At 50.1% G+C, this 25971-nt stretch overlaps 1 protein-coding gene across 1 annotated transcript; it reads right to left on the bottom strand.

The window, feature by feature from the left end:
- Positions 1 to 340: 340 nt before the first annotated feature.
- On the bottom strand, positions 341 to 25923 carry LOC120247780 (cytochrome c oxidase assembly factor 8). Its single transcript, XM_039255825.1, has 5 exons — positions 25590 to 25923; positions 12559 to 12756; positions 11127 to 11190; positions 3450 to 3540; positions 341 to 707 (listed from the first exon to the last, which is right to left on the bottom strand). Exons 1-5 carry the CDS (start codon positions 25710 to 25712, stop codon positions 602 to 604), a joined length of 582 nt encoding a protein of 193 aa, XP_039111756.1. The 5' UTR covers positions 25713 to 25923; the 3' UTR covers positions 341 to 601.
- Between the last annotated feature and the right edge of the window lie 48 nt (positions 25924 to 25971).

Here is a 25971-nt window from a genome sequence, read left to right as displayed (position 1 = left end):
CAGAGATGTGGTCCAGCAAGCAGGACGTTCAGGAAAAGTTTGAAAACAAAGCTCCACCTCTTGCAGGAAACGGAGGAATATTCTCCGAAGGTGCCTTTGCCGTCACCTGCCGTCTCCCTGGGCCAGAAGCTGCACCTGCTGTCAGGTCCGCAGGCACGAGTGTCCCAGGACCGCTCGGGTCACCAGTGCTGACGGGGGCACCCGGCGCTGGTCACGGGAGGGCAGGGCGTGGCTTCCAAATCACTCCCGCCCGCGGACTCAAATTTGCAGACCAAGTACACTAATATTTTTTTATGTTATTCCATTTCAAATTGGTAGAATTCAAAACACAGAACACAGGTGCACAGTGCCTGGGTTTTATTTAGTATCATGTCCGTGAGCCAGGGCCGGCTTGGGATCCACAGCCGGGAGAGGCCCGGGGCCTGCAGCCCACCAGGACCCCGTTCTCCCAGGGCACCCTGTCCCGACATAAGTCAGGGGCCCCCAGGAGGAAGGTGCGGAATCAGGTCACTTACAGGTTTAGGGCCCTTGGAAAATGAACTCGCAAAGCAGCTGCTTCCCGCGGGAACCGGGACACCAGCGCGTAGGTCAAGGTGGGCTCCTAAGCGCTGCTCTTCCCTTGCTGTGGCCTCAGCTTGTTCCAAAGCCTCTCCAGGGCCACTTTTCCCATGAAGAAGGTGATGGCAAAATTGCGCCTGTACCAGTCTCTGCGGAGAAGCAGGCCAAGCATGTGTGACGCCCCAGGGACTGAGGACCAGCACCCCGGCTTCCGAGGGGAGCTCCCAGCTGAGAGGCAAGTCCTCCTGACTATCCCCCACCTTTCCTCACCACCTCTTCCTTTTTCTGCCCTCATTAAATCTACACTGTCCCTAAAAGCCTCCGCTCCTTCCGCCTGGATGTTCATCAGGGCGAGAATAAGGCCCAGGAAGCGCACGGCCAGTGCAGCCCAACCCCCACCTTGCCCACGCCGCTACAGCCCTTCTCCTGTTTTCGCTACAAGACTCCAGAAGAGGAGTCTGGGGCCTCAGGAGTCCAGGACTGTTCCGGCGGAGACACAGCTGCTGAGTGATGGGGGCCCAACCGCTGGGCGAACACAGGCAGGACCCCGTGGGGACAGTCCTGGTTTGGGGCCTTGTTCGCGTGAGAAGCGCATGGCAACATACTCCATCCAGAGAAGTTACTCTATCACAAGTGCCGATGACAGAAAGCTCCAGATCCTCTTTCTGTAGCTGATCAGGGCTTCTGTGCCTCGAAGTGGATAATTCCAGGACTTCCCCTGAATACTGGGATGGACTGCACCAACGTGGGCTCACTCGTCCATGAGTTACTGTACAAAGCTTGCAAATTCACCCCACTGCTGAATGGGCAAAGCTTGGGAAGTTTCCACGACAGAACGCACACATTCCAGGCTCTAAGTGCTAAGCCCTTGGAAGCTGAAATGTCGATAAGTACCAATGCTTTTCAGCCAAACGAACTAACGAGTGAACATGGAACTTCTCTTCCTGACCGGACTCCTATGACTTACCGGGTCCAGTACAAAAGGAAGCAAAATGACCACGGGCTCAAAAGGAACGAGAGCAAGAGGTAAAGATACTGGTTCTCTGGAGTCTCTGGGTTGGCTGAGCAGACGACCACCCCCCTCGTGAGAACCATCTTATGCTTCTGTCCACTCACATGATGCTATAAATGGGAAGTGTGCCCTAAATAAACAAGGCTTCCAGGAAAAGAAAACCAGTGCTCCATCGAGATTAAAGTTCTCTGGTTACTAAGGAGAAGCTAGATTCCAACCCACCGACACTCTGACAAAACGTAGGGAAACGAAACTCTCCCTGTTTCCACGGGGGCAGGAGGCGGCATGGGTACGGAAGGGGCACTGAGCTCCTCGACACCCGACCTTGGGTGGGACTGGCCCCTCTCCTCTGAGCTCCGCACGGCACATGGGCTCTGGGCCCACATCACACCTCACACTGGCCTGACGGAATCTCCTAGCCGACTTGTGCTGTGGGACTCCTCTTGAGCTTGCCCACCCTCACCCACCATCCTCTAGATCTTACCTGTCCTGCTGACGGACACTGGCACTGTCACCTTCTATTTTATTAAGTTTATTTTTATTTATTTTGAGAGAGAGTAAGTGGGGGAGGAGCGCAGAGCAAGGGAGAGAGAGGAATCCCAAGCAGGCTCTGCGCTGTCAGCACAGACCAGATGTGGGGCTCAAACTCACCAATGGTAAGATCATGCTCTGAGCCAAAACGAAGGCTCAAGGAGGCTTAACGACTGAGCCACCCAGGCGCCCCCACTCCATATACCCTTTCCATACTTCCTGCGACCTGGTATTGCAACGGAGACCCCATGGAGGCATGACTAGACCCCATGCCTCACAGGTGGCCCTGGGACCTCCTCCCACATCCCACGGGGGCAGCTGGCCCAGCGTGTGCGGCAAGGCGACCCCGGTACAGGGGCATCACGCCGCCCGCTCCCCTGCCCGCTGGTTTCAGCGCCGTGGGTGACTGCTGCCCACACCCACTGTTTCACCGAGGAAACGTTACTTCTCCAACTCCCACCCCTGCTGCTTTAGCTGCCGTCCTTCTACGAAGACAAATGCTCCTTCGTGTGGTTCCCCTGAAATACAGTCGATGCAGGAAAGGGCTGAACTCTCTGGGCTCTTTTATATATCAACGTGCAGGACGAGTCACTTGCCTCGCAGGCTGCAGAGGGGACTGCACTTCTCGGCACCGTTATGACGGCAAAGGTCTCTGCAGACCTGATACACTGTTAATCCACTGCACTCATTTCCTTTGTGTGGCAGAAACGACCTCATCCTTAGCCTGTGGGAGCCCCCCAAGGAGGCTCCTGTGCTGTTCTCCCGTGACCCCGCTGGTCTCTGAGCCTCCTCTGTGACTCCAGGTGTCTTACCCCATCGTGTGCTGTTCCTACCGCAGACCTGCTTCTCTAAGGAGCCCAGGTTCCCTTCAGTGGGAAGTGGTGCTTAGAACCCACTGTCCAGGGGGCACCTGGGTGGCTCAGGCGGTGAAGTGTCCCAACTTTTGATTTCCGCTCAGGTCATGATCCCAGGGTCGTGGGATCCAGTCCTGCGTTGGGCTCCCTGCTGGGCATGGAGCCTGCTTAAGATTCTCTCTCTTCCCCCACTGCCACTCTCCCCAGCTCACATTCTCAATAAACAAACACATAAACAAACAAATTAAATAAAAAAAAATATAAAATAAATTTTTAAAGAAGAACGCGCTGTCTGAGCACTAGGGTGCAAACTGTTATGGGGTGGCCACGCAAATTGCTGTAAGCTGTCAATTTTATTTAAAAGTATAAAAACTAAGTTTTAACAACATCTGCCTTTAACATAAACATCAATGTCACTGAATTCTGATAAGAAAATAATCCTACCCAGTATGGATACGATATTCAAAAATGTAGGAAAAAAAGTAAGCACTTACCTGTTATAATACATGTGTTTCTGAAAATTTTTACTTAAAAATTCCTTGTAAAAGTCAGCCATTTCTTCTGCGTCTAATGTTGCTTTTTGACCTGAAAATTAACGCAAGTTAAACATTAAGATGTAAGAGGAAGAGATCCACAAACCACTACTGATCTAATAAAGGAGGTCAGCAAGATCAAAATACAAACATCAACTGTATCTTTCTAAACACTAGCAATAAACAATCCAAAAATGAAATTAAGAAAACAATTTCTGAGGCGTCTGCATGGCTCAGTCAGTAGAGCATACAACTCTTTATCTAGGGGTCATGAGTTCAAGCCCCTCGCTGCACACAGAGTTTACTTAATAAAAATATACGTATATTAAAAAATAATAATTCCATTTACAATGTTATCAAAAATAAAAAACAGGAATAAATTTGAGAAGAAGTGTAAGACTTACACACTGAAAACTACAAAGCGCAGATGAAAGGAATAAAAGAAAGCCCGAATAGATGGAAAAACACTCCACATTCATGGTGTTAAAGGCTGGAGACCGCCGAGACTACACCCCAAGCTGGCACACAGACTCAGTACAGTCCCCAGCAAAACCCCAGCTGGCTTTTTGGCAGAAACTGAAAAGCAGATCCTAAAATTCATGTGAAAATGCAAGGAAACACAGCAGCGAACACAATCTTGAAAAAGAACAGGAGCGGCTGGGTGGTTCAATCGGGTAGGTGTCCGACTTCGGCTCAGGTCGTGATCTCGTGGTTCAGGAGTTCCAGCCCCACATCGGGCTCTGTGCTGACAGTGTGGAGTCTGCTTGGGATTCTCTGTCCCCCTCTCTCTGGCCCCCCGTGTGTGTGCATGTTTACATTCTCGCTCTCTCTCTCTCTCAAAAATAAACGTTTTTTTAAAAATGTTTTTAATTTAAAAAAAAAGAAAAAAGAAAAGTGGCACCTGGGTGGCTCAGTCGGTTAAACACCCAACTTCAGCTCAAGTCATGATCTCACAGTTGATGAGTTCAAGCCCTACATCGGGCTCTGTGCTGTCAGCGCATGGGGCCTGCTTGTGATCCCCTGGCCCCCTCTCCTGCCCCTGCCTCACTTGCACTCTCTAATAAATATTTAAAAAACAAAACAAGAAGAACACAGTTGGAGGACTCACTTCTCAATTTCTAAACTTACTACAAAGTTACAGTAATTAGGATGGTGTGGTAACACCCACTTAACTCATGGGTTAAGTGTCCGACTTGATTTTGGCTCAGGTTCGTGACATCAAGCTTTGCGTCAGGCTCTGCACTGTTAGATGCTTGGGATTCTTTCACTCCCTCCCTCCCTCAAAATAAATAAATAAAAATTTAAAAATACATATTATTTAAAAAAAAAAAGAACTCAAGAGTCCAGAAATGAACCCAAACATTTATGAGCAAATGATCTTCAATGAAGGTGACAAGAAAATTCAATGGGGGAAGAATAGCCTTTTCAACAAATGGTGCTAGACAGCTGGAGACCCACGTGCAAAAGTATAAAGTTGAATCCCTACCTCACACCAGCACAAATACAACCTCAAAAATGGCCAAAGACCTAAATGTGAGAACTAAATTAAAAAACTCTTAGAAGAATACAGAAGCAAATCTTCATGTCCTTGAACTAGGTCATGCAATTTATGTATGACACCTAACACACAAAGAGAAAATAGATGAGTTGGACTTCATCAAAATTAAACACTTTTGTGCTTCAAAGGGCACCACTGAGAAAGTGAAGGGGCAACCTATAGACTGGGAAAAAAATATTTGCAAATCACCCACCTAATATAGGCCTCACATCCAGAATATGCAGAAAATGCTTAAAACACAACAAGAAAAAGAGAATAACCCATTTCAAAAACGGGCATAGGAGGGGCGCCTGGGTGGATTATTCAGTTAAGCGTCCAACTTTGGCTTAGATCGTGATCTCACGGTTCGTGGGTTTGAGCCCCGCGTCGGGCTCTGTGCTGACAGCTCAGAGCCTGGAGCCTGTCTTCCCATTCTGTGTCTCCCTCTCTCTCTGCCCCTCCCCTGCTTGTGCTCCGTCTCTCTCCTTCTCTATCAAAAATAAATAAACACTGAAAGAATGTTTTCAATGTGAATTTTTGGTATCTGAATTCTCTCCCAGAAAAGAAAACAGGCTGAGGGAGAAAATGACCCCCCTGTAACATCACACCCGGACAGTCCCCATGCTCATTTTCTTGACGCCTAAGGCAAGCTTGGTGTGTGTCCCCCAATACCCATCCCGCGATACGCTTCGTCACGTCCACTCAAATGCCTTCCGAAGCATCTAACAAGAAATGTGCGCGGCCCCTGTGAGGGAATGGACTGCTTCCTAACTCGATGCATCCTGGCTCAGCAGCCCACCCACCCACGCCGCCTGGCCTGGGTAGATACTGGCCTGACCAGTCCATCCCTGAGTCAGCGAGCACACACTCAACCAGGTAACACACCCAGTGCTGGTGGGGACCGGTGACACACAGGGACTAACGCGGCCACCTCCACGGTCCCCCTCGTGTGGTGGGAGATGCCACTCACAGCGCCCGCCCTCAGGGCTCCCCAGACCTCCCAGGGCAGGAACCAGCCTGGCGAGAGAAACGCGGCCAGAGCGCGGCCCACAGGCCAGTCTCAGGACACCCAGTGATGGCTCAGAGGTGAAGGCGCTCCGGCTTTGAATCCCCACGTCCCACAGGGCGCCTGGGTGGCTCAGTCGGTTAAGCATCTGGCTTTGGCCCAGGTCATGATCTCGCGGTTCATGGGTTTGAGCCCCGCGTCGGGCTCTGTGCTGACAGCTCAGAGCCTGGAGCTGCTTCGGATTCTGTGTCTCCCTCTCTCTCTGCCCCTCCCCTGCTCACACTCTGTCTCTCTCTCTCTCTCTCAGAAATAAAAAACAAAACAAAATTAAAAAACGCTGAAGCCCCGAGTCCCAAACAGCCACTCGGATCTCTGCCCCCAGGGCTCTTACACACACAGAGGCCCGCATCCGAGCCCCTACCTCGGGTTTTGCATGCTTGCCCCTGGCAGGTGCTGTCCCCAGGCGGCCGGCCGCACGGCTGAGGTCGATGCTCCAACCCCACTGGGGTTTGGGGGAGACAGGGGCGGGGGGAAGGTAACCCAAGGGCATGTTTCCACAGAAACAGGAGGGAAGGTGCTGACCTTTGACACGTACGGCGCGGAAGCAAACACTCGGGCGCCACGGTCCAAGCGTGTGTTTGTCCGCGCACAGGGGACCTGGCTGAGGAAACAGCAGTCTTTTCCACGTGACCCAGCCTCCTGCGGCTCCTCAAATCCTCCATCTGGGGGTCCTTCCCTGATCTAGAAGATTCTCTCTCAAATCTCCCGTAGCTGCCATCTCCTCAGACAGGCCTTCTGTGAGGCCCTGTTGAAAGGCCCCCTCTGCCTCGATTCCGACGACACACCTCAGACCTGGTCTTCACGGGCCTGCCTGGCTCTGGGTCCCACCCCCACCCCACACTGGCACGTCCGCTGCCCAAGGGCAAGGCCACAGCTCTGTCTCATGCAGTCCGAGGTCCCAGGGCCTAGTCCGGCACATGGAGGGTGTCTGACAACCACAAACGGACAGACGCTAAGTGGGGCAAGGAGACAGCGAGCTGAGCTGCCCAAGGAGGGAGGGAGGCCGGCGGCTCCCAGAGGAGGTGACACGTAGGCTGGGCCTTAAAGGAGCAGAGGGGGCCCACAAGGCAGAGAAGGGAGGAAATGGGCCACAAGCCGAGGTCAGCACAGAGAGGCACAGATGTAGCTGACCAGAGCGAGCGAGGGCGAGGGTGCGCGGGGGGTGAGCGTGGTGGGGGACCAGGGAGGGGCCCCGGCTTCAGGCGGGGGGCGGGGGGGCGGCCAGGCCGCCCAGGGACTAGTGTCTTCTGATGTGTCTCGGGGGAACAGCATGTGTGCATGTCAAGTCAGCTACCAGCACACCTGTCTGCGCCCCCACGTGGGGGCCTGATGGGGTGCCCCCCGCGGCTGCGGCTCGCGGCCCCCTCACTGGCTGCCCGCCCACAGCTGCGGGTCCTCTCATCTAGAGCGTGGGTCACAGCAGCACATGTCGCGAGGCTGTGTGGAGGCAGAATGAGTGGTCCAGGCCCCGAGGATGGCCACGTGCCGTCTTCTGCTGCTGGTCTGGTTTGGTGTCTTGTCCAAACACCCCATGGGCAGCTCAGCGGAAAGCCGATGTCACTGTACGTGTGTGCTGAGTAACTCGGAGGCCTGCCTGCGGCGACACCGCAGCGGCGCTTCGGAAAAGCCAGGCTGAGAAGGTGGCAGGATACCTGGATTCATTACACGTTTACCTAGACCAGCCCCACCTCCGGGGCATACTTTCTCCCACCACATGAGCACGGACTTTAGCAACCACGGAAATTAGGGGCAAGAATCTTCCAACCGCACTGCTGCCCTGCAAATGAGACTAAATCTGGGGACAAGTAGAGCAGAAATCATGGTATTCTGCTTTTTGCACTGGAAATTCAGCAGTTTCTCTACGCTGCTGCGGAATATTCCAGTGAACACCCACCAAGTGGGCCACCCTAGCCTTACCTGTCCGTGGAGCCTCCAGGCACCTCTTCTGAACGCTTAGACGTTTGGTGGTCACAATTTCCCTGCTTCTTGGCACGTGTGCTGCCGACAGGGGCATCCTTCCGGAAAGACAGCGGGAAATGTTCTCCTGCCACTGGCCACTCGTGAGCACTGGACTGGACCATAATGCACCAGCACGGAGGGCGATTACTGAGGACACCCCGCGAGTTCAGGAAGCAAGAAATGATGGCCGGTGCTGTTCTACTACACATCGTAATCTGCGGTCACATGACTCGCCTATGGGTATCTGGTTGTTTCTACAAACCTGCTAACGCTCTTCACCTGTGCCTGTCACCTCATGTTCACGTTTATGTTCATGTTTACCCTGTTTCCTGGATGCTGACCCTTTGTCCAGCCCTCTGCCGGACACATACCAGACACTGTCCTTGCAGTTGATCACGCAACTCATGATCTTTGCGTTGTGAGTTCGAACCCCACGTTGACTGAGGGGATAGGCCACTTAAAGAAGTCCTCACTTATACAGAAGTCAGTTTGTAGGTCCTCCTGTCCTTCTGCCTTTACCGTCAGGCTTAAGGGACCATCATTCCTCCAGACAACAGAGAGGCCGTTGTGTTCTACCAGACCTTCTACAACAGGGAGCCATGTATTTAACTCTTAATCCACAGATACTTGATTTTTTAAAAAATGTTTATTTATTTATTTTGAGAGCAGGAGGAGGGGCAGAGACGGAGAGAGACAGACTCCAAGCTGTCAGCACAGAGCCTGACATGGGACTCGAACCCACGAACCATGAGATCATAACCTGAGTCGAAATCAAGAGTCTGACACTTTAACCATCTGAGCCACCCTGGTACTTTTTTTAATTAATTGACGTTTAAGAATTAGCTTTTTGATCCGTTTGGAATATATTTGTATTATAGGGGTCATGAAACTAAATGTACTCTTTTGGGTCAAAAATAGTTTCTCCGTTAACATTTACTAAACAAACTCCTCTTCCCTCAGTCTTGCAGGATCCCTCCGCTCATGGGTTAAGCACGCTCTCTGGCCCACTGAGGTGTCGTGCCTGGTACCCCCACATTTCTGTCACTGCAGCCTAGAACCTGTTTAAATAGCTGACAGAGAGGGCCCCTCCCTTCACGTGTCCTTTGCTCAATACATTCCTTCCTGTTTTATTACCAAATTCATTTAAAAATCTGATTGAAGGCCAGCCTTTCAGTTCCTAGAAATGCCAGCCAGAGAAACTTTGATATTATAACAGGACTCAAAGCCACCTTTCCCACGTGTTAAAAGAGTGGCTATCTCCAAAGCACGTCCACAGCCTCCTTGACCCTGCCCGATCTTGGTGACTGACTCATGGGGCTGGCGCGTCCCTCCCTTAGGGCTGCGGCATCTGTGACCACAGCCGAGGCCCCGCTCACTCATCAGCAGCGCCAGGACAGCACAGGGTGAGCTGAGAGCCACTGTGGCAAGGCGACATCAGACAGGCCCAGGGGACCCTAGTCACCAGGCCAGAACCTAGGCCCCTCCAGGTACTGGTTATAACCTGCCCTCAGGTTCCTCATCTCCAAAATGGTAAAAGGAGCGGGGCCTATTTCACTGATTCGTTGTGGGAAATAAAACAGATGACACGAGCAAAGGACTTGGCACAGTACCCTGCAAACAGCCAGCATCTGAAATTGGGAGCAATTATGTGGTGCCTCCTGTTAGGACTCGGCACCCTTCCCTGCTGGCTCCGCCCCACGCAGGCGCCCTGACGGAGACCCCGCAGCTGTCAGCAAACAGCAGAGCCCGTCACCGAGGCTTCCACCCTCCCAGCTCTTTACCCCAAAGGGAGCCAAGCACGGCTAAGGATTAGCAGGGAGGGGGCGGCGCTTTAGCCCAACGACAGATGTCACTTCTGGGGGCAACAGGTTCGGATTTTCCATCAGAATAACGTTTTGACAGCAGACGTCTGTTTAACAAACACTACAACATGTTATTCGGACCTAACATCAATAGCAAGGGAAAGTGATGAAAGGTCATTTTGAGCCCTAGACCTTCTATCCAAAACAGGAAAGGCAGCGCAGGAGGCAGAGAGAACGGAGTGCAGCCCAGCACCCCTGGCAGGTGAAGCACACGGCGTACGGGACACGAGATGAGAGAGGGACAGGCAGGGGCCAGGAGGCCTTCCATCCAGAGAGCACAGCTGTCACTCCGTAGTCACAAAAGTCTAGAAACCTAAGCTGAGCAACAAATGTCAAATGTGCATTTGGGGCAGGACAGTCTGGCTACACTGCAAAGAATGAGTTTGAGGCAGGAGCTGATAAATGACAGCTTGCAGGCCAATCGTCCCTGCTTTTGTAAATAAAGTTTTATTGGAACACATTCATGCCCATTAATCTATGTACTTTTCTTTTTTTTCTTTCCTTCCTTCCTTTCTTTGAGAGAGAGCGAGGGTGAAGAGCAGAGGGAGAGGGAAAGAGAGACTCTTAAGAAGGCTCCACACACAACATGGCGCCTGACTAACCCACTGAGCGACCCAGGTGCCTGTCAATGCATTTTCTATGTCTGCTTTCACACTTCAATAGCAGAGCTGAACAGCTGAAACAGACCCATCTGGCCCAGAAGGACCAGTCTATTTACTATCTAGCCTTGACAGAAAGCTTGCCCGTCCCTGATTTAAAGATTGGAAGCCAAGGAACCAATTAGAAATTTACTATAGGCACAGAATTAATAAGGGCCTAGAGACAGGGAGTGGCAAAAGCACTGAATAATGTTTAAGGTGATGCAGACAGAGAGATGGGTAGGGGCGGGGCTTTGGAGCAGACCCCGGGGCCTGCTGGGGCGTGGCCTGCGGTCAGGAATCCAGGAAGTCCAGCTGGTGCAGGACAGAGGGTGCAGAAGCCGGAGGCTACAGGATAGAAGTCCAAAGGTCAGAGGGATGATCTCACCCAAAGAGAGGAGAGAGACCGGGAGGAAGGCGGACATGCGTCACACGTGAGTGCGAGGGCCACTCAGAGCACCCATCCCCAAGGAGGTCAGACTCGTCCCCCAGCTTTTCCTCCTTCATCTGACACCCTTTCTTACTTTCTCACGCAGTTAAACACGATGTCAGGAGAAAACGGACACATGAACTTACCTGATCTGGTTCTCAGTTCCAGGCCTTTAGCTTTCAGTCGTGAGTGAATAAATTCTTCTTTCTCCTAAAAGAAGACAACTATCAGAACACTCTGTCTTCATCTTTCCATCTTTCCTTGGAGAGGACACTGCTCACAGTGGTCTGGAGAAGTCTGCATGGAGACTGCTGAGTAAGGGCCCATCTCTAACCTGGCGCAGGCCATGTGAATTTGGTTAAAAGTCCCATGCTTGAAGTACGGACTTGAAAACAAGATGTTTCCTAAACCTTGCTTATAAATCCATAGAATAAGATAAATACAGTCCAGGGGCACCTGGGTGGCCCAGTTGGTTAAGCGTCCGACTTCGGCTCAGGTCATGATCTCACGGTCCCCGGGCTTGAACCCTGCGTCAGGCTCCGTGCTGACAGCTCAGAGCCTGAAGCCTGCTTCAGATTCTGTGTCTCCCTCTCTCTGCCCCTCCCCCATTCATGCTCTGTCTCTCTCTGACTCTCAAAAATAAATAAAAGTTAAAAATAAAATTAAAAGGGGCGCCTGGGTGGCTTAGTCGGTTGGGCGTCCGACTTTCGCTTAGGTCATGATCTCTCGGTCCGTGGGTTCAAGCCCCGCGTCGGGCTCTGTGCTGACTGCCAGCTCAGAGCCTGGAGCCTGTTTCAGTCTGTGACTCCCTCTCTCTCTGACCCTCCCCTACTCACGCTGCCTCTCTCTCTCTCCTAAAAATAAATTAAAATATTTTAAAAAAATAAATAAAAAAAAATTTAAAAAAAAAGATAAATACAGTCCATTTTACATAGCCGGCTCAAGTGGATAGACATATAAAGCTTAAATGCTTTTCTTCTAGATTAGAGTCTTTCTACTTCGTTCTCATATAGTTTATTTCTGAATATGCTGTTAAGAATTCTGAATTCTCAGAATGAAACCACATCACAAAAACTCATATTTTCATAAACATAAACATACAATGTTTAGTTCTGGCTCCGCTACTCCTTTTAAGTTAAAACTACTTTAAAGTCTCAATACCTATGATTTTATGAATGATCAATATTTACATACCGTTACAAGTAGATTTAAAAATTATATGCAGGGGGCGCCTGAGTGACACAATCGACTGAGTATCTGACTTCGGCTCAGGTTGTGATCTCACGGTTCATGAGTTTGAGCCCTGAATAGGGCTCTGCACTGTCAGCACATGGTCCTGTTTGGGTCTTCTGTCCCCTCCCCCGCTGGTTTTGGTTTCTCTCTCTCTCTCAAAATAAATAAACTTAAATAAAAACTGTATGCATACATAAATTCACATATGAGAGAGAGAAGGGAGGGAGGGAGAGGGAGAGACCAAGTCTGGACTGAGTAGAAGAAAGGCAAATACTGAGGATTTAGCACCCCCAAGTGGCCATTTGTGGTACTTCTTTCTCATTCACACCTCAAATCTAAGCTTACCCGACAAAATGTCAAATTCTGGTTTGCCCAAAACTGCTGGTTCCATTCTTGCGTTTCTTGTCTTAATTTTCGTAGCTTTTGTTCCAATGGTGATTCATTTTCGGGGACATAAAAGTGAACAGGTCGAAGGTTTGAATGTTTGTCTGGGGGTCCTATCCAATCATGGCAAGATTTTCTTGGAGGCTGGAATCCTGAGACCTTCAACAAAATGCACAGGGTGAGCATAAACTAGGCAACCCCTCGTACTGTAAAATGCACAGTAGATTCATTAAAGTCCCTCAAAGCTTCCTCTTTTTAAGGCCATGTGACAAAGAACATCCAAATTAAAAGAACTATAATAAATATTAACGGGAACACTATAGGGACCATGTTCAACAACAGCACTGGAATAATTCAACATCCTAATGCAAAACCAGCATTTCAACCTGTCCTTTGGGCTGTATGCAAAAGTAACTCAAAATGAATCGAAAACCTGAATATAAAATCTAAAACTATAAAACTTGTAAGACAGCAGAAAATTTGCACAATTTTAGACTAGGCAAAGATTATTTAGATACAACACCAAAAGTACAATACATTAAATAAAAAAGATAAACCACAGACTGGGAGAAAATATATGCAAATCCAAAAAAGGACTTGTTCCCAGAATATATAAAAAAACCTCTCAAAACTCAATAATAAGAAAACAGACGATCCATTTTAAAAATGGGCAAAGTAGCCAAAGAAAACTTTCTCCAGGGGCACCTGGGTGGCTCAGTCGGTTAAGCATCAGACTTCGGCTCAGGTCATGATCTCACGGTCTGTGGGTTCGAGCCCCATGTCAGGCTCTGTGCTGACAGCTTAGAGCCTGGATCCTGTTTCAGATTCTGTGTCTCCCTCTCTCTCTCTCTCTCTGCCCCTCCCCAGCTCATGCTCTCTCTGTCTGTCTCAGAAATAAATAAACGTTTAAAAAAAAAAAAGAAAACTTTCTCCAAAGAAGACATATGCATGTCAAGTAAGCACATAAAAGCTGCTGGCCATCCTAAGTCACTGGGAAATACAAACCCTCAATGAGATACCGCCTCACACCTTTTCAAACGGCTAAACTAGCCCACAAAGCCATCTGACAGTAGCAAGTGCTGTCCGTGTCCTGCTGAGTGTTCTCACTGCGGCTTCCTGTCCGCGCCGCGGCCACTCTTGTGGGCACGAAGTGGTGTCTCTTTGTGGCTCTTTCTCAGACTTCTGCCACGGCCTGGCATTGCTAGCCAGCCCCTGGCTGCAAGTGACTGGTGAGTGTCCTTCAGACACAAAGGCTACTTGGTATTAAGGACAGAATAAACATGAACAAGCCCTATTTGTCAATGACAGGAGTGATTTCTTTGCTGCGTTCGAATACAAGAAGAGTATTTCCTCAATCTAGGGCTATTCACCATGTAACGGTGTTGACTTAACCTGTATTACTAACATCCTCTCCTTAGGTGTTGACTTAACCTGTATTACTAACATCTTCTCCTTCGCCTCCCTAAGGCAAGGCAATCAACAAAATAATAAATCAACCCCCATTCAGCACATTTGCAAATTTCCATGGTGCAATTAAGTCCACTGCGGACAATTTCAAGTGGTATCCCATTATATGGTTTTCCCACCAGGTAGGTATAATAGTCGTAAATAACCTTGAAAGCAGAGATAGCTGTAAAATATAGTAAAATAAACAGAAGTGAAACAGTCTAAATATGTATTATCTTTGTTGTTAATATAATTTATTTCAGTATATAATTTTTCGTAACAGCTGTTTATTAGCAAACTTGTTGAAAATGCAGTGGGGCACCTGGGTGGCTTGGTCGGTTAGGTGTCCAATTCTTGATTTTGTCTCAGGTCATGATCTCACGGGTTCATGAGACCGAGCCCAGCAGTGAGCCTGCTTGGGATTCTCTGCATACGCTCCCTCTCAAAAATAAATAAAATAAAAACTTAAGAAACCAATGTAGCAAGCGGCTCTCTTCACTGCAGGCTGTCAGTGCTGGCTGGGACACACCAGGACACACTCCCCACTCTGGACCCCATCACAAATGCACTGACCCTGTCACCTCAATTCCCTACTGCTTTTCAAAGGGTTCCTAACACATTCCACACCACTTTACCCAAGTTATTAGGGATGTTTTGTGGAAATGGCGGTCAAAAAGTAGTTTAAACATTTATAGTTTTGAACCAGAGGCAAGGCAAAGCTTCCCCCCACCCCCAGCCCCTGGGGTTTACAGCTGGACTGGGAGGGAACTGACCGCAGACTAAGCCACAGAGGAAAGGCCAGGTGTCACGCAGGCACGGCCCCACCGGGAAACGGAGACCCACAGGGCAGCCCAGAGCTTACATACCACGCCGGACGAGGGGCATCAACTGTGGAAAACAACGGAAACATATGGGGAGACCAGAGGGGGGCAGGAATTACTCCAATCAAGGTTCGTTCCTATACATTTCTTTCTATTCCTGGTAGTGAGAATGGTTCTTTTCTCCAGGAGCTTCCTCTCCGGCCTCTGGGCAGGGAAGGGAGAGGACCACCCCGTCTGCCTGTTTCCCCAGTGCCTTCAGCTCCGATCACCCTCACACCAGTGGCCGAGCGCGCCACTCTCTACCCGGCGCCACTCTCAAGAGACCTACAGCTTCGATGGTTTAAGCACCTAAAATGGTTTTGTTTTTCTACAAATATTAATGAGAAAACAGATGAAACCAAAAAGAACTTCCAAACTTATCAACATAATGAAAAAGTTTGTTTCCTATAATGCCTTCTAGAAGCAAGCAAACACAGTGTAGGTATGTTAGAAAAGTAGCGAGAATGTTTTTAAAGAAAACATTTCTAAAGGTCTCCGTAAGCAGTTTTTGCCCTAAGAGCTCCGTCCGATCCGCCTCCTTTTCCGGGCAGCGTCTGTCAGCGGGTGCTGCTGCTTCCTGCAACACTTGACCTTTTTTATCCCCTTCAGGCTTCTGCAGGAAGGCGCTGGAATTAAAACGCTCCACCTGTTTCAAGTTAATTTATCTCACGGTCACTGCCAACACTTTCATTTCCATCCCTTACTCTCACAGCAGCAGAGGCGAGGACCCACAGTGATCAAAATTAAAGCGTCACACACTGTCCTTTGAGAAGCCTTCTCCGTAGTTGGAGGAATAAGCTTCGCAGAATTCGGGCGCCCCCACTCCAGGGCCTGAAGGACTCAGGCGGCTGCAGCAACCCGTCCCCTCTCCCCCCAGCCCGGCTCGGTCCCCACCACCGGTCTCTGATGGGCTAGTCAGGGCAGCCACCGCCTCAGGCCTGCTCCCTCCCTGCCTACTCACACCCACCCCTTCTAGAAGCAATCTCTCCACAGCCCTGACCTAACGCGCTACCCCTTCCCTTAGCATCTTCCTGGGCAATTACTCATCACCCTCAAGTGACACTCGATCCCTGTCCTGCGCTGTGGCAGCCCGGGCCGCCGCCACCCCAATCTCTCCTTTTCCTCCACCCACAGGAGGCTCCTTTAACGACAGGCCTCTGTCCTTCCTCAGCCTGCCTGCGCTCCCCCCGCACCCTCACGCTCCCCCCGCACCCTCACAGACTCGGGTTCAAGGGCACATCTCCACGTGCCCCCGAGGCTCCTCAGGGCACCCGCACAGGTCTGCATCTCCCAGGAGCCTTCGAGCCTGGGGCGGCAGGACCGCACGTGCTGGAGGAATGTTCTTCCCAGTCCTAATCTTTCCTGTGCACTCTGTGTATGCAAGAAATCCACTTCAACTTCAAAAAGCCCAAGTTACAGGCACTGCTTGGTGGACGGACACCTAACACGCTAGTCACGGCAATTACGGCAGAGGTGGCGCCAGAACGCTCAGAAGCTGCGAGCGCGCCAAACACCATCGCTGTCCAGAGTGTTCTTCATTCTGTGTTCTTGAGGGTCCGTAACTGCGAGCTCCCGACCAGTTTCCAGGTTCCCCGGCTGCGCGGTGCCCTGAGGAAGACCGGGGAGGCGCGCGCGTGGGCGGGCGGAGGGCCGAGCTCCTGGCCGGCGGACCCGAAGGGACAGGGGACAAGTCCAGGCACATAGGTCACGTCGGTGTGTCCTGCTGCATCCACCGATGTGCTCACTACCACTTCCATCCGCACCCGCTTCCTCTCAGACTCAGATGTCCTTGGACTCGATGTCGCTTCTGTCCGGCACTTCTGAAGTGTCTCTCCCGCAAAGCTGGACCAGAAGAAGCAGAGCCAAGGTGGAAAGTTCCAGACGAAGGGCCAGCAAGTCCACAAAGGGGACTGAATTGTTCCTTCCTGTGTGACAGCGACAGGGCCCAGCCGGCACAGACACCTGAGCTGCTTATCTGAGACCTGAAACTGCTACTTGTCATCAAATACTGACTTGATACTAGACTGAACGATCGTTTTCAGAAAGAGGACTGCAATATGTCCATCTTTAATATTGCATCCATCATTCTATTTACTTATTTATCTATTTATTTTGAGAGAGATGGAGAGAGCGAGCAGGGGAGAGGCAGAGAATCCCTCACTGACAGCGCAGAGCCCAACACAGGGCACGAACTCATGAACTGTGAGATCATGACCGGAGCTTAACCAAATGAGCCACCCAGGTGCCCCTTTCATGCATCATTCTAACAATATATGATCTCTACATTTTCCTTTTTTTTTTCCTCTCAAAAAAGGCTTCTTAAAAAAAAAACCCACTTTTCCACAAGTATTTCTGGATTTCTGCCCCAAAGCCTTTAGTCTTAGAAACTAAAGGTGATTCACACACAGGGACCCAGCGAATGGAAACAGCCAGCCCGCCCAGGCTCACCCCACAGGCCTCCAGCCCAAGATGGGGGCTCTTCCCCTCCCCCAAGCCGACTGAGGACGCTGAAGAATAGTAACAAGGGGACAAAAGGGCAGGTTTCATCCCCACGTGTCCCACCAGGTCACCACGCTCCAGAACTACACCCCAGTCTCCTCTTGCAGGTGCCTTATCGGGAAGCTTTTAAAGGAGCCACATCCCAAGGAGCACATGCACCCCAATGTTCACAGCAGCACTCTCCACAATAGCCAAATCATGGAAAGAGCCTAAGTGTCCATCAGCTGATGAATGGATCAAGAAGATGTGGTTTATCTATACGATGGAATCCTACATGGCGATGAGAAAGAATGACATCTGGCCACGTGTAGCAACATGGATGGAACTCGAGGATATTATGTAAGTCAGGTATTATGTTAAGTGAAGTAAGTCAGGCAGAAAAAGACAGATAATGGGGCGCCTGGGGGGCTCAGTCGGTTAAGCGTCCAGCTTCAGCTCGGGTCATGATCTCACAGTTTGTGGGTTTGAGCCCCGCGTCGGGCTCTGTGCTGACTGCCAGCTTAGAGCCTGGAGCCTGTTTCAGAGTCTGTATCTCCCTCTCTCTCTGACCCTCCCCTGCTCACGCTGTCTCTCTCTCCTAGAAATAAAAATATTAAAAAAAAAAAAAAAGACAGATACCATACGTTTTCACTCATACGTGGAACAAGAGAAACTTAACAGAGGACCATGGAGGAGAAGGAGGGGAAAAATAGTTAAGGAGAGGGAGGGAGGCAAACCATAAGAGACTCTTAAATACAGGGAACAAACTGAGGGTAGGTGTGGGGGGAGAGGGGCAAATGGGTGATGGGCATGGAGGGGGACACTTGTTGGGATGAGCACTGGGTGTTGTATGGAAACCAACTAGACAATTAACTATATTAAAAAAATAATAAAGTTTTTAAAAAGTTAAAAAAAATAAAGGAGCCATCCCAACAACTCATGGCTTTTCCCAGCTACCCACACATGACCAAACAAACTTAAAGAAGCGCCAGGAAGCAGTGCCTGGGTGGCTCAGTCGGCTGAGCGTCTGACTTCAGCTCAGGCCATGATTTCATGGTTCATGAGTTTGAGCCCCCGCGCTGAGCTCTGTGCTGACAGCCTGGAGCTGCTTTGATTCTGTGTCTCCCTCTCTCTCTGCCCCTCCCCTGCTCATGCTCTGCCCCTCTTCCTCTCTCAAAAATAAATAAACATTAAAAAAAAAAAAAGAGGCACCAAGAGTGTGCAGTAACCCTTCCTCGTTTATCACCTCGCTATTACCTAAATCACCTGCTTTACAGCTGAACTCTGTCAACCAACTCTTTCCACCATCCTCAGTTTTCCATAATAATTTGAGAGATTCTATCTTAATTGCAGCAGAGTTAGCTCTTCTGCGCTCCCCAGTAAATACATGTTCTGTCTTTGTTCATCCAAGAACTGCTATTTAAAAGGGAGGAGAAGGGGCCTGGGGGAGGAAAAAGTCCTTCTGTAAAAGGAAGACTCCCTTTGAGGTTAGAATAATTACCGTAATTTATGGTTCTCACAGCATCAGCATGTAAGGCATGGCTTCCTCACAGCGGGTGGCTGTCTCCGTGCAGGACAGGGCGGCCCGCACATGCTAGAACATCCCAGCTGCCGGTGAGCAGCCTGGGCACAGGGAGGTCCGTGCGTGCACATACTTGTCACACTTGTCACACTGAGCTTTCCTCATCACTGTGGCTGGTAGGGAACCACCCCTCCCATTTTTTCTCTTTCGACACCAGCAGCCACAGCCAGGCAGCCCCATGGTGGGCTTCTCCTCGTCCAGCTGCGTAGGCCTAGAGTCATTCTCCATCCCTCCCCCCGTACAGCAGGCTCCTGGGCTCACACTCCTGCCCCGGACCCACCCCAGAAGCCAGGAATCAGAATGGAAGACTTTCCCCTAGCCCCTCCTTCCCGGAAGTGCCTGCACAGGACACAAAGCTCCCGAGTGAAGGTGTCACACCCGCCACTGGGGAAACTGGCGGGCAATGACGAGAGGAACAGATGCTGGCAAAACGCAGCATTTCTGCGGGGTGTTTCCTGGTCTACAGTCCTGACACTTCCGAAATGGAAACTGAAAAGTCTTACCTTCCTCAGGTTGGAATCCCAGCCTCCCATTCTAGACGGATGTAGACAGGTCAGCATACCGTGTTCAGCAATATGTAAAAAGACCAGCACATTGTGACTAAACAAGGTTTATGCTGGGAGTGAAATGTCAGCTTAAAATCAGAAAGTCAGCCAATCGTGACGGAAGAGTCTCCCAACAAAGTAGTCTTCTCAAAAAAAAAGGCAAATCTGAACGTGGTCAAGGCTCTACGCTGCAGCTGTCAATTCACAGGAGACACAGTATCAGAGGAACTGTAACTGTAAATTACGCTCTGGGAGAGCAACAGCAAAATGTAGCTTGTGGAAAATTGAAAAGGACACACCCTTCCCCTCCTCCCAAATAAACTACTTTGAAAAAAGGAAGGAGATGGAGTCAAAACCTATAGATTAAAAAAGAACTAAAAGAATATCAATAAATCACAATTTGTTGCCCTTATGTGCCTCCTGATACAAGAAAACTGTAAAAACCAAAAAAGCAAAAAGAAAACCCAAAAAATATGATGTTTCTATGATGACTAAATCTAAAAAAGAAAAAACTGAACACTGAACATTTGCTAGAATTATATTTTATTGTTTATATATATTTTTAAAGCTCATATCTTTTATTTCTTTTTTTTTTCAAGTTTATTTTAAGAGGGGAAGAGAAAGAGAGAGAGGGAATGAGCAGAGGAGGGACAGAGACTCCCAAGCAGGCTCATCACTGTCAGCACAGAGCCCAATGTGGCACTCGAACCCATGAACCGTGAGATCATGACCTGAGCTGAAATCAAGAGTTGGACGCTTAATGGACTGAGCCACCAAGGCACCCTCATACGTAATTTTAAAAGAGAGGAATTTTTGAACTCTCAAAAAATATAATAAACATTAAAAAAATTTTTTTAAAGGTATGAATTTTGGGGAGCCTGGGTAGCTTAGTTGGCTGTGTCCAACTCTCGATTTCGGCTCAGGTCATGATCTCACAGTTGTGAAACCGAGCCCTGCGTCAGGATCCATGCTGGGCATGGGGCCTGCTTGGGACTCTCTCTCTCCCTCTCTCTCTCTGCCCCTCCTCCCCTCTCAAAAAACATTTTTTTAAATTTATTTATTTATTTATTTAATGTTTTTTTTATTTATTTCTAGGAGAGAGAGAGAGAGAGACAGCGTGAGCAGGGGAGGGTCTGAGAGAGAGGGAGTCACAGACTGAAACAGGCTCCAGGCTCTGAGCTGGCAGTCAGCACAGAGCCCGATGCGGGGCTCGAACCCACGAACCGCGAGATCATGACCTAAGCGAAAGTCGGAAAGTCGGACGCTTAACCGACTAAGCCACCCAGGCGCCCCATAAAAAAAACATTTTTTTTTAAATTCATACAGAAATATTTACAAATGAAATATGTGTTGCTTTTTTTTTTTTTTTTTTTTAATTTTTGAGAGACAGAGCATGAGCAGGAGAGGGGCAATGAGAGAGGGAGACACAGAATCTGAATCAGGCTCCAGGGTCCAAGCTGTCAGCACAGAGCCCAACGCGGGGCCCAAAACCACGAACCATGAGATCATGACCTGAGCTGAAGTCGGACACTCAATTGATAGAGCCACCCAGGTGCCCTACAAATGAAATATGAAATCTGATATTTGTCACAAAATAATCTGGGAGGAGGGAATGGATGGGTAAAGATGAAATAAGCACCCCCAAGTGCATAACTGTAGAAGCAGGGTACTGAATACACAGTAATTCTTTATACTCTTCCATCTTTGCATTTTAAAATTTCCCATAACAAAAACAGAAAACAAAGGAATGTATTTCTCCACAGGAACACAACAAGGGGAGATGCTGTAACTGTTCACACCATGAAGACACTGTGTGGGGGGACAGGAGAACACTAGGCTAAGAGTGAGAAAAAGGCCCCTTTCAGCCCTGACTCTGCTGGGTAACACCAGACCAGTCACTCTACCTCTCTGGGCCCTGGGCTGTGGTTTTCAAGTCCTCTGCCCCAGTTTTAATTTTTTCCAACTAATTTACTGAAAGCCTTTAAAAATTTTTTTAATAGTTTTTTTTTTTTTTTTTTTTTTGAGACAGAGAGAGACAGAGCATGAGTGGGAGAGGGGCAGAGAGAAAGGGACACAGAATCTCAAACAGGCTCCAGGCTCTGAACTGTCAGCAGAGAACCCAATGTGGGGCTCGAACCCATGAGCCGTGAGATCATGACCTGAGCCGAAGTCAGACGCTTAACCGACTGAGCCACCCAGGCGTCCCTATTGAAGGCCTTTTAAATACTAGAAATATCCATGTTTATTTTAAAACCCTGTGACGAGGGCTGCCTGGGTGGCTCAGTCAGCTGAGCGTCTAATTCTTGATTTTGGCTCAGGTCATGATCCCAGGGATCAAGCCCTGTGCTGGGCTCTGCATCAGGCTCTGGGCTGAGTGTGGAGACTGCTTAAGATTCTCTCTCTCTGCCCCTCTCCCCTGCTCATGTGCATGTGCTCTCTCTCTCTCTAAAAACTAAATTTTTAAAAAAGTTCCTTAAAAATAAATAAATAAAATCCTCTGATGAGACCTCTCACCAGTTTCTCATTTAGCCGGTATTTAAATTCCTCCTTATGTTTACTCTGAATCTACATCTGAGGGGAGGGGCTGTTGAAAATTATTCTCTTTAATAAAAATCTAAACAAAATATGGGATCAGTGCTTCCACTGTTTAGCTGTCAATATTACCGCTCATGCTGAGGGCCCGTTTGGTTTTTGTGATCCAGAAGTTATGAGAAGAAAACGGGTAAGTCGCTATCCAGCAGCTACAGGAACTATAATGCAGACATTCGTTATGCGCAAGCACTGTGCTCTTCAGGCAGTTTTTCCATCTTTTTGTGCTTAAGTTTTCTCAACCATAAAATAAGCACCTACTTCACGGAACCGTGAAGAGGAAAGAAAACAGGCAAAGCCCACAGACCAGCACATGCAAACGCTTGGCTAATGCGAGCTAGTGTTGTGTTGATGAAATTCAGGACCACAAGCAAACAGTAATGCAGGTGACAGATGACGTAGCCAGCGGGAGCTCATTTTTAGACCCCCCTCCCCATAAAATCCTGATGTTATACTCCAATAAACCTGGGCGGGGGGAACTAGACAAACCAATAATCAAAGATCCAGATACCTGGGACACGTCCCAGACCTATCACATCAGAATCTCTGGGGTGGGGGTGGAGGGGGAGAGTAGTTTTTAAAGTCTTCCAGTCCGACTTCGGCTCAGGTCATGATCTCACGGTTCGTGGGTTCGAGCCCCGCATAGGGTTCTGTGCTGACAGCTCAGAGCCTGGAACCTGTTTCGGATTCTGTGTCTCCCTCTCTCTCTCTGACCCTCCCCTGCTCACACTGTCTCCCTCTCTTTCTCTCAGCAATGAATAAAACATTAAAATAAATTTAAATAAAAATAAAAAAATAAAGTCTTCCAGGTGATTCCAAATGTGCAAAGACGTTTAGGAGCTGATAATGTAAACGACATAGACAAGGAATAAACAGCTGTAGAGTGGCTAGAGAACACTTAAATTCAGAGCTGACTTTTTTTTTTTTTAATGTTTTATTTATTTCTAGGAGAGAGAGAGAGAGAGAGACAGCGCGAGCAGGGGAGGGTCAGAGAGAGAGGGAGTCACAGACTGAAACATGTTCCAGGCTCTGAGCTGGCAGTCAGCACAGAGCCCGACACGGGGCTTGAACCCACGAACCGCGAGATCGTGACCTAAGCGAAAGTCGGACGCTTAACCGACTAAGCCACCCAGGCGCCCCTGAAATTTAAAACTTAATAAAAAATATGTCGTGTGAACTGGACATGTAGGACTAAAACATATCTATGTAAATAAAGAAAACAGAAGGTTCACGACCTGTTACTTTTAAGAAGACCTAATACTTAAAATCAAAGTCTGAAAGACAACAATCTCTCTGTGCAGTAGGAATTGAAGAACCTGGAGAGAGAAAGGCACTTACTCAGCAAGCAGAGCACCGGGACAGAAGCCCAAACACCCGAGAAACACAAATCGCCCTGAAGGAAGAACTGCTCCTTTAAGGACCGAGCACAATGGGGTGCACGCATCCTAAAGAAACGCAGCACCGCCCTGTGGGGGAGTGGGGGGGCCTGGGGTCAGGCCTGACCCTAGCAGCTGCTCCACTTTTCAGCAGTGCAATCCACACCTTCACAAGTTCAGCCGGCCCAGCAGGTGAGCAGCCCCTCTGCACCCCCCTCCCCCACTTGTGCCACAAAAGGAAGAAAGGTCTCATCCTGAGGTTAGACTGATTTCCACAAAAGGCTAGGTGACAATAAAGAAAACCTTTTTTGGGTGTTTTTTTTTTTAAGATTTTATTTTTATTTATTTATTTTAATTTTTTTAAATTGATTTTTGAGAGAGAGAGAGAGAGAGAGACAGCATGAGCAGGGGAGGGTCAGAGAGAGAGGGAGACACAGAATCTGAAACAGGCTCCGGCTCTGAGGGAGCTGTCAGCACAGAGCCCGACATGGGGCTCGAACCCACCAAACGTGAGATCATGACCTGAGCTGGTCGGACGCTTAACCGACTGAGCCCCCCAGGCGCCCCTGAGATTTTATTTTTAAGTAATCTCTTCATTCAATGTGGGGTTCACCACCCCAAATTCAAAGGGCGCATGCTCTACGGACTGAGCCAGCCAGGTGCCCCTTGGGTGTTTTCTCCATCCCTAGCTCACAAATAAGCCAGGGTAGGCCCTCATCCCAGGGACAGCTGGCTGATGTTAAGTTTGCCCCCCCAGATACCTGTTGAATATCTTGCTGCCCAAAGACTGAGCGGGTTTGTAGGAAAGAAAGTCCCAGCTGTGGCCACCGTGACAGGAACTGGGCCGGAGGCCGGGGGTCTGGGCAACCAGAGCGCCTGCTAACCTCTTCTCTTAAGCTATAAACTTGGCAGAACTGCCACGCTGCACTCATGAAAGCAGGCTGACGAGCAGCAGGCTAAAATAAGCGAAAATTTACAGGCAGGCACATTTTGGAATTTTTTTTTTTTTATTTCTAGGAGAGAGAGAGAGAGACAGCGTGAGCAGGGGAGGGTCAGAGAGAGAGGGAGTCACAGACCGAAAGAGGCTCCAGGCTCTGAGCTGGCAGTCAGCACAGAGCCCGACGTGGGGCTTGAGCCCCACGAACCGCGAGATCATGACCCAAGCGAAAGTCGGACGCCTAACCGACTAAGCCAATTGAGCGTCCGACTTTCGCTCGGGTCATGATCTCGCGGTTCCTGGTTCGAGCCCCGCGTCGGGCTCTGTGCTGACTGCCAGCTCAGAGCCTGGAGCCTGTTTCAGTCTGTGACTCCCTCTCTCTCTGACCCTCCCCTGCTCACGCTCTCTCTCTCTCTCTCTCTCTCTCTCCTAGAAATAAATAAGACATAATAAATAAATAAATATTTTATAAGCATTCCACGCTTCGGGGACATTTTCACGTGACAGGTTGACTCAAGGCCTAGAACTCCACTGACCAAAAACCATCCTTTCCCAAAGAAGTGCAATCGATAAAAACTGTAATTTTGCTGTGGCTACAGGTACCAACCTCTGTGGACCTTCAACCGGTATCAGGCACGGATGCAAACAGCTTCCAAACAATAAAACCTGTTCATCGTAAAGTGCCACACAGATGATAACCTGTGCCATCGCCTGAAGAAAACGACTACTGATCTTGACGAAGCCAAAACACAGACCGAAAACAAAAACAAACGCATGCTGTGCCCATCCAGAGCTGTTCGGGGAAGAGTCTTCGAGAAGAAACCCGGTACGTGACAAACTCGCCGTCGCTAACCAGCGGTGCGACCTAGCCCAAGTTCTGGCTGCCCACGGTCGCCGGCGCGGCAGCGAGCCCGGGGGAGCCGACGCAGGGCACGTGGGGCCCCGAGGCCGGGAGGAGACTCCCCACTCTCCACGCCCGTGTCCCCCCCCGGGCCGCCGGCGCTGCTCCGCGCCAGGCCCGGGCGGGCTCGGGGACCCCGCTCCCGGAGAGCCGGGCCAACGCCGCGGCCGGGCACGAAGGAGTGCGGGGCCCACAGGTGTCCCTGAGGGGCGCGGCCTGGGTGTGTCGCCACTCGCGGCCGCCCCTCCAGGCCCACCCTCCGCAGGAATCCCGCTTACCCGGCTCGGCGCCGCATCCCTGCGCTCCCCAGCTCGCTCGCGAGCCAGCTGACAGCCGGGGCCAGCGAAGGCGCGGCAGAGCGGAGGGAGCAGGGCGCTCCTGGAGGGCCGCAAGGCGGCCATGGCCCGCGTCCCCCGGCTGCCGCGGCGCACGGCAGAGTCGCGCCGGCGCACGGGCTGCCTTACGACACGGTCGCACAGCCGGCGGAAGGGAGCGGCGCGGCCGACTGTGCGCTTTCCCAGCGGTGGACGGGCCGCGGGGGACCGGCCGCGGGGTGGACCCTGCAGGGGCGCAGGGGGCCGGCGGTCGCTCTCGGGCCGCGGGCAGTTGCGGGCTGCCGTGCGAGGCGATAGTCGCGGGCGCGGCGCGGCCCCGGAGGAC

This window comes from Hyaena hyaena, unplaced genomic scaffold (genome assembly GCF_003009895.1).
Source record: "Hyaena hyaena isolate Hyena2069 unplaced genomic scaffold, ASM300989v1 scaffold_546, whole genome shotgun sequence".
In the NCBI taxonomy this organism is placed as follows: domain Eukaryota; kingdom Metazoa; phylum Chordata; class Mammalia; order Carnivora; family Hyaenidae; genus Hyaena; species Hyaena hyaena.
The sequence above is the reverse complement of the archived record's forward strand: the minus strand, read 5'-3'. Positions and strand labels throughout refer to the sequence as shown.